Raw genomic sequence first — 12,073 nt, 5'->3', positions numbered from 1 at the left:
GGGGGAATTGGGGCACAGGGCGTTTTGGGGGCGTTGGGAGGGGGGTTATTGAAGCGGAGGGGGGAATTAGGGTGCAAGGAGGGTTTTGTGGTGCAGGGCCGGTTTTGGGTGTGGGTTATTATGCAGGGCGGGTTGGGGCGCAGGGAGGGAATTGGGGAGGGGCTTTTTGGGGTGCAGGAGGAGGATTCGGGTTTGAGGGTTTCGAGGCGCAGAGGGGATTGAGGGCCCTGATCAGGTCTCCTCCCGGTTGGGGTGGGCAGGGTCCCCTACTCCCGGGCCTTGGGGTCCTCCCCCCCCCAACCCCGGCCAGGACAGACTCCCCCTTTGTGGGGCCGGAGCCGCCGCGGGGGGGGCCCGCATTCCAGCGGTGGGGGAGGCGGTTCCAGCATTCCAGCGGTTGGGAAAAGCCGGGAAAGAGGAAGGGGGGGGGGGCGGCATCCCGGGGCTCGGTGCTGTGCCCGTGCCCCCAATTCATTACCGTTATTCAGCGGGGGTGGAGGAATGGAAGGACGCAGAGGAGGAAAGATCAGGATGAAGGTGAAGGAGGAAAAATGAAAAAGGAGGAAGAATATGGAAGAAGGAGGAAAGCAAAGGAGGAAGGAGAAGGAAGAATGGGAGGAACGACAGGGAAGGAGAAGGAAAAAAAGAAGGAAAGAGGAGGAAGAAAATGAGGTGGAAAGAGGAAGGTGAAGGCGATGCAGGAGATGGAATGATGGAGAGGAAGAAATAAGGAAGAGGAAGGGGGAGGGAAAGACAAGGGAGGATGGAAGGAAGGAGGAGGATGAAGGAGGAAAGGCAGGAATAAAGAAGGAATGAGGTAAGAGGAGGAAAGATGGAATGAGGAAAGAGAAGGATGCAAGAAAGAAAAAGGAAGCCCAGGGGAAAGGAAGGCCAATGTCAGTACAGGAAATTCCCCCTGGGGGGCTTTGGGAACTGCTCCGTTCCCCTCCAAGGTGGGGAGGAGAAGGGCAGAAGGATTTGGGGCCTTTCTGGATCTTTTTCAGCTCATTTTATTGGAGAAAACAAAACAGCCCCCAACCTGGGGGAGAACCCCAAAACACCCCTGGGGACCCCAAAACTCCCCCAGGACCTCCCAAAACCTCTGGAAGGTTCTTTTTACACATTTTTACAGCCCACCCCAAATCCCAAAATCTTGGAATATCTTGAGGTTCTGGGGTGGAAATCCAGGTTTTCCTGTGTAAAGAGCAGGGTTTGCATCCCAAAAATTGGGCGGGGGAACTGGGGGGACACCTGTGAGCAGGAAGATGATGAAGGTGTCCAGGGGGAAATCAACATTCCAGAGGTGAGGAAAACAGGGGGCAGAGTTTCGGAGGGGCTCCAGCGAGGAGGGGGTGGGAGGAAGGCCAGCTCTTCCTCACCCCTTATTCCATGGAAAACATGGGGAGGGAAGGGGGGGGGGGGGGGGGCTGCTTGTCTTTCAAGAAAACACTTGGAATTACCCCTCCCGCCCCCTGTGCTGATTTTGGGGTGACTCCCGTGCATTCAGGGTGGGGTTTGTTTTCAGGATTTAAGAAGCTGTAGCTGAAGGAATTGATGAGTTTTAGGCTTTATTTCCGTCTCGCCTGGATCAAGGTTGGGATTTTTGGGAATCTCTGGAGGTTCCCGTGGCAGCTGAGGAGGAGGAGGAGGGGGAGGAAGCTTTTACTCAGCTCCTTCTTCATCATCACCTTCATCCTCCCCATCCATGGAGAGCGCGGCATATTTGCTGGCATGGCTGAACTGCAGGGAAAACCAGAACAAATTTCCAAAAGTGGGATTTGAGAGAGATAAAAACCCCCAGGGGCTCACACATCCCAAAACCAGGGGGTCACAGCCTCCCAAAAGGGGCCTGAGAAATCCAAAACTGCTGGGGTGGTTGTGCTGGGAGGGCCAGGGGAGTCAATGTTGAAAAAAGAATTCCCAAAGCCCCCAAAAAAACAAGATTTGAATGGGGTGATGACCCCCAGGGGGTCATGCACCCCAAAAAGGGGGATTCACAGCCCCCCCCCAAGGGGTTTTCAGACTGCCCAAGGCTGAACTGTGAGGGGTGGGCAGAGGGAGGGGGACAGTGAAGCAGAAAATTCCCAAAATACCCCAAAAAAAGAGATTTAAGGGGTTAAAGTCCCCTGGGGGTTCACTCACCCCAAAGAGGGGTCACAGCCCCCACTGCTACCGGGAGGCATGGGGCATCAGTTATGGTGACAATTCCCCTAAACCCCCCAAACCCAGGATCTGAGGGGGTCCCTCCCCCCGTTCTGGGTCCCCCTGGATCCTTACAGAGGGGGGGTTCTCCTCCAGTTTCTTTGGCTCGTGCTCCTTCCGGGGGTCCCTCCTGGGGAGCAGAGGTCAGAGGTGAATTCCTGGGAAATTCCAGGTGCCTGGGGCGGGGGGGGTGGGTGGGTGTTTCTGAGGGGATTTTGGGGAGGTCTCACCTCTCAGGGTCCCCCATTCCTGAAGGGCCACGGCTGCAGCTCCGGCCCTTGGAGCCACTCTCCCGACCCCCCTCCGGCTTCAGTTCCTCTGCTGGGAAAGGGTGGGGGGGTCACCATCGAGAAAGCCCCCTGAGCGCCCCAAGCCCTCCTGAATCTCCCAGCAAGGCCTCAACATCCCTGGAACCCCCCAACCCCTTTTAAACCCCCCCCCCACAAAATCCCTCAACCCTCCCAGATCCTCTGATCCCAACCTCCCCCTGAGCCTGCCCCAAAGCCCTGAGCTCCCCCAAAACCCAGCCTGAGCCTTCCCAATTCCCCCTGCCCATTCTCACCTCTCCTCTGGGGGGTCCTGGGGGGGCCCCCATCATCTCCAGGGGGGGAGGGGCCAGGAGGGCCCCCACTGGGGAGACAGAAAAGGGAGGAGGGGCATCAGGCAGGGTCCCCGGAATGGCACCATTCCTAGGACCCGTCTGATGGGCCCTGGGAATGTTGGGGTGGAGCACAGGACTACTAGAATGGTCCACAGGGAATTCCTGGCAATGTTGGGATGGGGCACTGGAATATCCCTGGGCCCTGGGAATGTTGGGATGAGGCACAGGAACATCTGAGCCACAGGAAAGTTGGGATCAGGCACAAGAATGCTGGAACATGCCCAGGAACACACATGAGAACGGTGGGAGGGGGCACAGGAAGGTTGGGATGAGCAGAAAAGCCTCCATGGGCTGCAGGAGTGTTGGGATGTGCCACAGAACACTGGGATGGGGCACGGTAATATCAGGATGTGTGGCAGGAGCATCCCCAGGCCACAGGAATGCTGGGATATGCCAGTGACTCCATGCAATGGGCCATACGAACACTGGGATGGTGAACAGGAACATCTCTGTTACAGGGATGCTGGCATGGGCCTTTGAAAGGTTGGCATGGGCAGCAGAAATGTTGGGATGCAGTACAGATCATCCCTGGGAATGTCAGGGTCCCCTTCTCCCCACCCTTGGGGTCCTCCACTAGGGAAAAGCAGGGGCCCATGGAATGATTTGGGGTGGAAAAGCCCCCCCAGGCCACTCCTTCCTGGGACACCCACCTGGTCGGGGAGATTTGCTCCGAGTCAGAGCCCTGGGAATTGCCGGGGGGGTTCTGGCTGCTCCGCTTCATCCAGGCGTTTTCCTTGGGAGGTGGCGCCGGCATCACCTTTGGCTTCTCCTCCCGGGATTTGGGGGGCGGTGAGGGTGGCTCCTCCTCTTTTCCTAGGGACTCATTTTCCAGGGATTTCTCGCTCTCCCTCCTCCGTGTGGCTGGGGGGACACAAACCCGTGTGGCAGCTGCTGGCCGCCCTGGGCTGGAAGGCTGCAGCCACCCTGGATCCCGACTCACTCCGGCCGGTGGGGCCGGAGCCCGTGGACGTTCCCGGGGGTCCTGCGGGGCCACTCTGGGAGGATTCGCTGCCTGTCCGGGATCGCTCCTGGTTCTCCTCGCTTCGCCAGCTTGGATGCCTGGGATAGGGTGGAAACAGGATCAGGGGACTGGGAAAGGGCTGCGGTATCCCGCCTTTCCCATAGGATGAACACCATCCCACCTGAACCACTCCCAAGGGATCATTGCCACCCATCCCACTTTTCCATGGGGACCACTCCCTGTCCCTCCCATGTCTCTGTGGGGATCAGCCCCCAATTTCCTGAGGAATCATTTCCATCCCATCCCACCCCCCTGTGGCGATCACTCCCTGACCATCCCCCCCTTTGCCACTGGATCATTCCTAGCCAATACTCCCTTTCCCAAGAGACCATTCCATATCCCCTCACCTTTTGGGTGGGATCATTCTTTGTCCATCCCACCACTACCAAGCCATCATTCCTTACCCATACCACATTTCCCAAGAGACCGCTTCTAGCCCTTCCCACCTTTCCCAAGGGACCATCCCCATCCAACTCCGTCTTTCCCAAGGCACCATTCCCACCTTTCCCGGGGCCGTCTGTCGATCCTCTTGTCGTCCTCCAGCTGCCGTTGGAGTTTTTCCTGCTCCTTCTGGAGCCGCTCCTCCACCTCCCGCTCCCGAGCTGCTGTATCCACAGGCTTGGCTCCCCCGAAGATGGAAGCAGCCCTGCTGGACTGGGCAGCGGGAGCTGCTGAAGTTTCCTCTTCCTTGGGAGCGCTCCGGGGCTTCAGGTTGAGCTTCGGTCTCTGGGTGGGACCTGGGAACAAGCCAGGAGATCCTGGTGGGCACTGATCCCACCTGGAACAGTGCTGGGACTGACAGGATAATCCCTGTTCCATCCCACCATTCAGAAGGAATCATCCCGTTCCCCAGCCCACCCTTCCCAAGGGATCATTCCCTATTGCTCCCATCTTTTCCATGGGATCATTCCCATTCTATCCAACCTTTCCCAAAGGAACAGCCCCGGTCCCACCCCACCTCTGTCCTCGCGGCGGAAATCATCCCGGCCATAATCATCCCGGGAATTCCACCGATCCATCCGGTCATCCCGCCGGTCATAACGATCCTCATAGCCACGGTAGTCATCGTCCCGGCGGTACCCGCTTCCAAAGGCTCTCCGGCCACTGCCTATCCGGGAATCGTAGCCTGGGGAGGGAGATGGATCATCTGAGAGTCACTGGGGATAACGCAGCCCAGATTCCCAGTGACAACAGTTTGGGAATTTGGGGGACTCCCAGTCACTCACTGGCCATGGGAGGGTCTCGCTCCCACTCTCTCTGTCCCTGAAAACCCTTGGGAATTCCCACCTCGGTCGTAATCCCTGCTGCGGTCATCGTAGCGATCCCGGCTCCCAAAACCACGATCCATGTCCCGCCGTGGCCCGTCCCGATACCGGTCGTCGTAGCGATCACGATATCCTGGAAGCAGGATGGGGTTTTACTGGGATAGGCACAGATTCCACGAGGAAGGAGGAAAATCCCAGTACTGCTTCATGTGGGAAATGAGGAGGCCACATTTATCCCTACAAACTGGAAATGAGCTCAGGTGGGAATGAAGAGTTTTGGGAATGAATGAGCTTGGAGTAGGAAAGAGAGCTGAGAACAAATGAGCTCCAAATGGGGAATGAACAAGCTCAGGGTGGGAATGAGTTCTGGGAATCCATTAGCTCCAGGCAGGACTGAGTTCTGAGAATTAATGAGGACCAGAGGGAATGAACAAGCTCAGGGTGGCAATGAGCTCAGGTGGCTCCTAATCTCCGGCAGTGTCAGGTACCCCTAGATCTCAGGACAACACTAGTTCCCAGGACACAGGGAAGGAAGGAGTGCCTGGAATGCTGGGCCCGTTTTCTTCACTCACTGTCCCCAAATCCATCGTCGCTCCGGCGCGGGGGGAAGTCATCGAAGGTGTCGGGAGCAGCCGGACGCGCGCGCCAGTCGCTCTCGAACCGCTCTGAGTCCCGGAAGCGATCCCGGTCTCTGCCGAAGCAGCGATCATCCCGGTCTGCTGGGAGCCAGGGACACGCACAGGGACAAGGGGAGGCAAAGGGAGAGGGAAAGGAAATGAAGGAAACAGGGCAGGGTCAGGGCTGGGCCTTGGCCACTCTCCCTGAATCCCTACCCTGCCTGATCCATGTCCTCAGCTGGACGCTCACCTTTATCCTGAGCTTGATCTGCCACATCCACTCGTATCCTTCTGTTTCCTAAAGACTGGGAACAACCATGGGAAGTGAGTGCTGGGCTGGGAATTCCCTGCCCACATCCCACCTGACCCTCCCCTCTTCCAGGTGGAAGCATTTGCCCTTTTCCCATCACCCCAGGCCCATGTCCAAATCCTTCTCCAGGTCCTTGGAGCCCATTTAGGCCCTGGGATATGCTCTTGGAAGCTGGGATTGGACTCACCTCTTCGTTGAGGCTCAGGGCCTGGAACAGGGAATCAATATCCTCGAATTCTGCATATCCGAAACCTTTCAACCTTTCGGGATTGGTGGGTTCCCTTGGGAGCCGCACGGCGCTGATCTGTGAAGGGAGGGAAGGCAGGGAAGCTCCCCTCAGGATCTTGGGGATTCCAAAGGGGAATGCAGAAGGGTTGCGGGATCTGGGATGGAGCAATGTATGGATACCGGGATTGAGGGGGATCCTCGTGCATGAGGAGGAAGAGGGGTCCCATCCCAAACACTGCAGATCTTTCCAACATCTTTGGATTGAGGGACCGGGAAGAGAATCCCAGCTCCAGCAGCTGTACTGGGAGCAGTGGGAAGGGCTGGGTATGCTCTGCAGGCTCCTACCCGGGCTCAGGGAAGCTGGAGCTGCCTCAAAGCTCATCCCAGTGGAAAACCAACCCTGGATGTTTCCAGCACAAGTCACACATAGACAGAGGGTAGCCCACAACCTCCTCTCCCTGGATTTTGGCTCCTAAAGTATGGGAGCTTCTTGCTCATTCCTGATCAGAGCCTTGGGAAATGTCAGGAGACACATTCCTAAATGACATCTTAGGGGTCATGGGGTCCCCAAAGCATCCCTTAGATTTTCCTGGGATGGATTTCCTGATGGGAAACCTCTTGCAAAGCCAGAATCTTGCTTGAACCAAAGGAGAATCCACAACACATCCATTAAATTATATTTAAAGAATGAAAAATGCCAAGAAATAGGGAAAAGGAATGAGGAAGGCCAAGGTCAGGTGCGGAGCTGGAGAGGGAAGAGCAGGATAGGTTCAAATGAGAATAAACACAGTTTTTCCCAATTTGTGGTTTTCAACATCTCTGTCTGATCCATGAGCTTCCGGATGCTGTTTTCTTTCCACCTGGGAGCAAGCCAGCTGCCCTACCCTGTCCCACCCCCCAGTCTAACCACCACCTGATTCCACAGGGAAACCCCCCACTGGAGGCTCCTCAATCCCACTGGAGGAGCGGAAATGGCTGATCCATGGCTGGGGAATCAAAGGGATTCTCTCAGGATCAACCTACAGACACCCACATCCAGGAAAACACCCGTGGCAATGGATATGGGTGCCCGATGGAGAGAGCAGAGCTGCATCCCAGGTTCCCGCAGCATTCCTGCCCTCTGGAATGTCACTCACATTAAGTCCTCGGAAGAAATCCTTGATGGACTCTTCCGTGACATCGTAGGGCAGGTTTCCCAGGAATGCCGTGTACGGAGGGGATTTGGGGAGGCGGCTTCTGTCAATGTTGGGCTCGCGGGCAGCGCGCGGGGCCGTGGGAAGGATGGAGCGGTCGATCGGAGGCGCCCGGTAAATGTCGTCGTCATTGCTGTGCCACGTGGTGGAGACTGCGGAGAAACCTGGGATGTGGGCACAGACACACCCGGCCAGAGCCAGCTGGAGCTGACTGGAGCCATCCAGAGCCGGCCAGGTCAGTGGGACTCAGCAAATCATCCCACAGCCCACCCAGATGGAGGCAGCTGAACTGGACGCAGTGGGAAGAAACTAGAGTCATACAGAGGCACCTGGAGGCAACTGCTGGCAGCACTAGTATATCTGTGGAAAAGCTGCCCTGAAGCCATCCAGAGCAGTCAAGGCAGGGACAGGCAATTCCATGGGATGGCTTTCCAGGATTCATTCCAGCTTAAATTCCAGCCTGGCTGCGTGGGAAGCTTGGTGAATCCAGTCCCCAAAACCCTCAATACCCCATTGCTGCTCCCCCACTTGGCTGGACACTGAGTCTCATCCCTAAGGAAAACTCACATGGCTCTCCCAGCGTCATTATTCCCCAAAAAACGAATAGCCAGTGGTTATGGATGCCACTGGCAACTAGGAATGCCAGTCCTGGAGCCTTCCAATCTAGAAGGCAGGAATTATGTTCCAGGAGCTGGGAATGACAGTCTGCAAGCTGGGAATGCCAATCTCAGAGCTCAGAATGGTGCCCAGGGATTGAGAATGCTGTTCCAGCTCTGGGAATACTGCTCCTAGGACTGGGAACGCCAACCCCAGAGCTGGAAATGCCACTCTGGGAACTAGGAATGCTACAGAAATGCTGCTCTGGGAGCTGGGAATGCCAACCCCAGAGCTGAAAATGCCATCCTGGTTCTGGGGATGCTGCTCTGGGGGCTGGGAATGCCAATCCCAGAGCTGGGAATGCTGTCCTGGCTCCAGGAATGCCATGCTCACCTTCCAGGTCGTCGGTCTCGTCGGCCCAGCTCACAGGTTTGGGGATGTAGGTGGGGCCCCCCCCGCCCCCCCCATCCTCGGCCAGGAAATCCGTGAGTGTCAGCGTCTTCCCCTTCTTTGGCTTCTTCTTCGCTGCCGCTGCAGGAGCAAGAAGAGACATGGATCAAAGAGGGAACGGGAGCAGGGACAGGGGGATCTAAACAGGGAATGGGTGGGAATGAGAGTGGGAATGAGAATGGAATCACAGTGGGAATGGTGGGAATGGGAGCAGGGATGGGCAGCACTGAGAGGGAATGAGAACAGAAATGGTGGGAATGGGAGCGGGAATGCGCAGGAACGAGAGCTGGGACAGGTGGGAATGACAGCAAGAATGGGTCGGAAAAAGAGGGAATGGGAGGGAAGGAGAGTGGGAATAGGTGGAATGAGAGCAGGGACACAGGGAACAGAGGGGACTGGAGACACTGGGGTGGGACACAGGATACTGGAATGGGACTGGGGAAAGCAGGGTGGGACATGGGACACAGGGACAGGACATGGGACAAGAGGAGCTGACATGGAACGTGAGGCACCAGGATATAGGACACAAGACACTGGAATGGGACTGGGGACACCAGGATGGGACATGGGGATGGGACACGAGGAGCTGACATGGAACGTGAGGCACCAGGATATAGGACACAAGACACTGGGCTGGGACAGAAGACACGAGGATGGGACACGAGGCCTTGGGATGGAGCACAAGGTGACAGGATGGGACACTGGGATGGAATGGGAGGAGCTGGGATGGGACAGGAGCCACTAGGAAGGGACATGAGACAGGACAGCAGGAGCAAACAGTACAGGAGGACATGGAGGATGGGACAGGAGGCCCTGGGATCGGACATGAGGTGCCAGGAGGGGACATGAGATGGGACACAAGGCACCAGGATGAGACAGGAAGTGCTGGGATGGAATACAGAGCACCAGGATGGGACAGCAGCCACTGGGATGGGGCAGGAGGAGTCAAGAGGTGTCAGGATAGGACACGAGGAGTCGAGAGGGGACAGGAGACACCAAGATGTGACACCAGTCACTGGAATGGGACACGACTCACCAGGTTGGGGCACAAGATGGGACATGGGGCACTGGGATGGGATATGAGGATCTGGACATGAGGACCCAGGATAGGGATGGGAGACACAGGATGGATGGGGCTCCAGACTGGGACATGGGACACCAGAATTGGACAGGAACCACTGGGAGGGGACATACGGGGGGCAGGGGGTCAGGAGCCGCTGAGCCACCCCCCAGCCCTCTTTGTTCGTTATTCCTACTGGAAAAACTGTGCCCATCCACCCCCTGCAGGGACACACCCAGGCACATGCTGTGACACCCCTGGAAAACCGGGGTATTTCCTGGAAGATGTCTTTGGATTCACAATTCCCTCCAGCAGGAACCGCTGCCCTCATGTGGCTCTACCGCTGAATCTGGGACCTTTCCTGGCAAAACTGCTGCATTTGCCAGGAAAAATTCCTCTGGGTGGAGCCAGGGGGGCTTTGAGCCCCAGAGAAATGGTGGAGTTCCCTCCTTCCCCTTTCAGGTTTTGGGGAGGTCAATTGTGGTCCCAGGGGAAGGAAAACTGATGGGTTTCAAGGACATGAAAGAGAAAGGCTTGGAAAAACATTTCCCTCTTTTTGTTTTTAGGGAGCGATCATGCATTTTTAGATGGCCAGAGCTTCTAGTCAGATATCCCTGACCAGAGATAATAATAATTAATGTATCAACCAAAGGGCTTTAATGAGGATAAAAAGGATGGAGGTCGGATTGCTCATGGAATGGCCTGGAAATGTGCTATTCCATGGAAATCCAGCATGAAGAGAAATACCACCGGTGTTTTCCCATAGGAACTGGGAGGGGGTGGTGGTGTGTGAAACCCCTGGGATGGCTCCATCTTCTCCCAATCCATCCCTTCCCTCCCCACTATGGATTTCAGGGAAGTGTGGGGCCGCTCCTGGAATCCTGTGGGAATCCCAGCCCCAAGGGATGCAGGAGCCCCAAGGGATGCAGGAGCCCCAAGACCCTCAGAGCTGCCCCAGGGTGACCCGACCTCCCCCAGGAAACCAGCCCCGGAAACTGCTGGGAATGCAGGAAGCACCTGAGGCCCAGGGAAAGCCGGGACAGGGATAGATCCAGGTGCGGTGGGAGGCACCTTCCAGGCCCCCCGTGCTCACCCCGGTACCGGCACCTCCCCCTCCTGCTCCAAGCAGAGCCAGAGATTCCAGGAGATGCTACGGGATCTCGAATGGAGGGGAGAGCCGGGCTGGAACTGGGGGACGTCTGGCGTGCCCCCCACGCCGGGACCGACCCCTGGAGGGGCTGGGAGGGGTCACATCCTGCCCCGCCTCCCCCGTTACTGACCCCAAGGAGCCTCAAGGGCACAGCGAGCCCGGGAAGGGGGTCCCGGTGAGGGCCCTGCAGGCAAATGGGGCGGGGAGGAGGGGACGGATCCCCTCTCCTCCCAAACTCCCGGTACCGGGGCCCCTCCGACCTCCCCCCCACCCCGTTCGCGGCCACGTGGGCGCGTCGCCCCCTCCCCCCTTTCCGCGCGCACGCGCCGGGCCGCGCCCGGCGCGCGCACGTCAATCACCGGCTGGGCGCACGCACGTCAATCACCAGCCGGGCGCGCGCGCCCCCGCCAATGGGAGACGGGGGGGTGGTGGGGGGGCCCGGCGCGCGCACGTCAATCATAGGCCGCGCGCGCACCCCCGCCAATAGGAACCGGCGGGAGCGGGGGGGGGGGGGGGGAAGGGCGCGCGCCCGCCCTGAGGGGACGCGGCGGAGGAGGAAGGGGGGGTTCAGTTTTCCCGCCGCTTCCCCCGCTTTTCACGCCACCGCCTCCCCCCCAGCACCATCTCCGGAAGCGGCGGTGCTCGGAGCAGCCCGGGGGCCGCCATCCGTGCCGCCATCAGTGCCCGCGGAGCTCCACGCGGGCCGGCGGGGCCCGGGCCCGCGGCGCAGCGCTCACCTGGGGCCGCCATGTTGGGACGAGGCAGAGAAGGCAAAGGACCCGGATGGCGGCGTCACGTGACCACGAGCGTCGCGCCCTCTCAGGGGGCGGGGCAAATATCGGGGGCGGGGTCCGGTCCGGGGGCGGGGCCTAGGGCCGGATGGTTCTGCGGGGGAGGGGCCGGAGGGGAGGGGACCCCCGGCACTGACAGCCCCGGGCACCGGCCGACACCGACAGCCCCCGGCGCCCCAGGCACCACCCGGGCTGCTCGGAACTCCCGGACACCGACACCCCGGACACCGAGACGCGCCAACCCCGTCACTCCCCAGAGCCCGGGACACTGGGACCCCTGGGAACTGACACCCCCGGGATTCCCGGTCACTGGGACCCTCGGCACCAGGAGCCCCGCACACAGGCTCCTCCCCACACCGACAGCCCCAGGCACCGCGATGCCCCGCACACCGACACCCGTGGCACCCGAGAGCCCCGATCCCGGCACCCCCGGGCACGTCACCCCCTGGGCGCCAACACCCCCAGTCTGCTGACACCCCGGGGACTCCCGGACACCGCGACCCCGGGCACTGACACTCCCAGGCATCT

General features: G+C 58.9%; 1 protein-coding gene across 3 annotated transcripts; it reads right to left on the bottom strand.

Annotated features, from left to right (window-relative positions):
- Positions 1-1,018: 1,018 nt before the first annotated feature.
- On the bottom strand, positions 1,019-11,567 carry EIF4B (eukaryotic translation initiation factor 4B). 3 transcript variants are annotated; one of them, XM_084223638.1, is made up of 15 exons: positions 11,492-11,567; positions 8,488-8,625; positions 7,441-7,661; positions 6,264-6,380; positions 6,017-6,071; positions 5,722-5,865; positions 5,172-5,282; positions 4,843-5,010; positions 4,387-4,621; positions 3,804-3,922; positions 3,514-3,724; positions 2,765-2,832; positions 2,433-2,523; positions 2,278-2,332; positions 1,019-1,740 (listed from the first exon to the last, which is right to left on the bottom strand). In XM_084223638.1, exons 1-15 carry the CDS (start codon positions 11,502-11,504, stop codon positions 1,663-1,665), a joined length of 1,824 nt encoding a protein of 607 aa, XP_084079764.1. In that variant the 5' UTR covers positions 11,505-11,567; the 3' UTR covers positions 1,019-1,662. The 3 variants fall into 3 exon arrangements, with proteins under 3 accessions (XP_084079764.1, XP_084079765.1, XP_084079766.1); XM_084223639.1 differs by having other exon boundaries at positions 2,433-2,520; XM_084223640.1 differs by having other exon boundaries at positions 1,020-1,740; positions 7,441-7,649.
- Between the last annotated feature and the right edge of the window lie 506 nt (positions 11,568-12,073).

This window comes from Fringilla coelebs (assembly GCF_963513975.1).
Source record: "Fringilla coelebs genome assembly, chromosome: 30".
Lineage (NCBI taxonomy): Eukaryota > Metazoa > Chordata > Aves > Passeriformes > Fringillidae > Fringilla > Fringilla coelebs.
Note: the sequence above shows the minus strand (reverse complement) of the source record. Positions and strands in the feature narration are given on the sequence as shown.

Excerpts from the sequence above, each read along its gene's own strand:
- EIF4B (XM_084223638.1), bottom strand. Across the intron at positions 7,662-8,487 it reads CGAGACCGACGACCTGGAAG|GTTTCTCCGCAGTCTCCACC; the intron begins GTGAGCATGGCA and ends CCCACATCCCAG. Across the intron at positions 2,524-2,764 it reads CAGGACCCCCCAGAGGAGAG|CAGAGGAACTGAAGCCGGAG; the intron begins GTGAGAATGGGC and ends ACCCTTTCCCAG.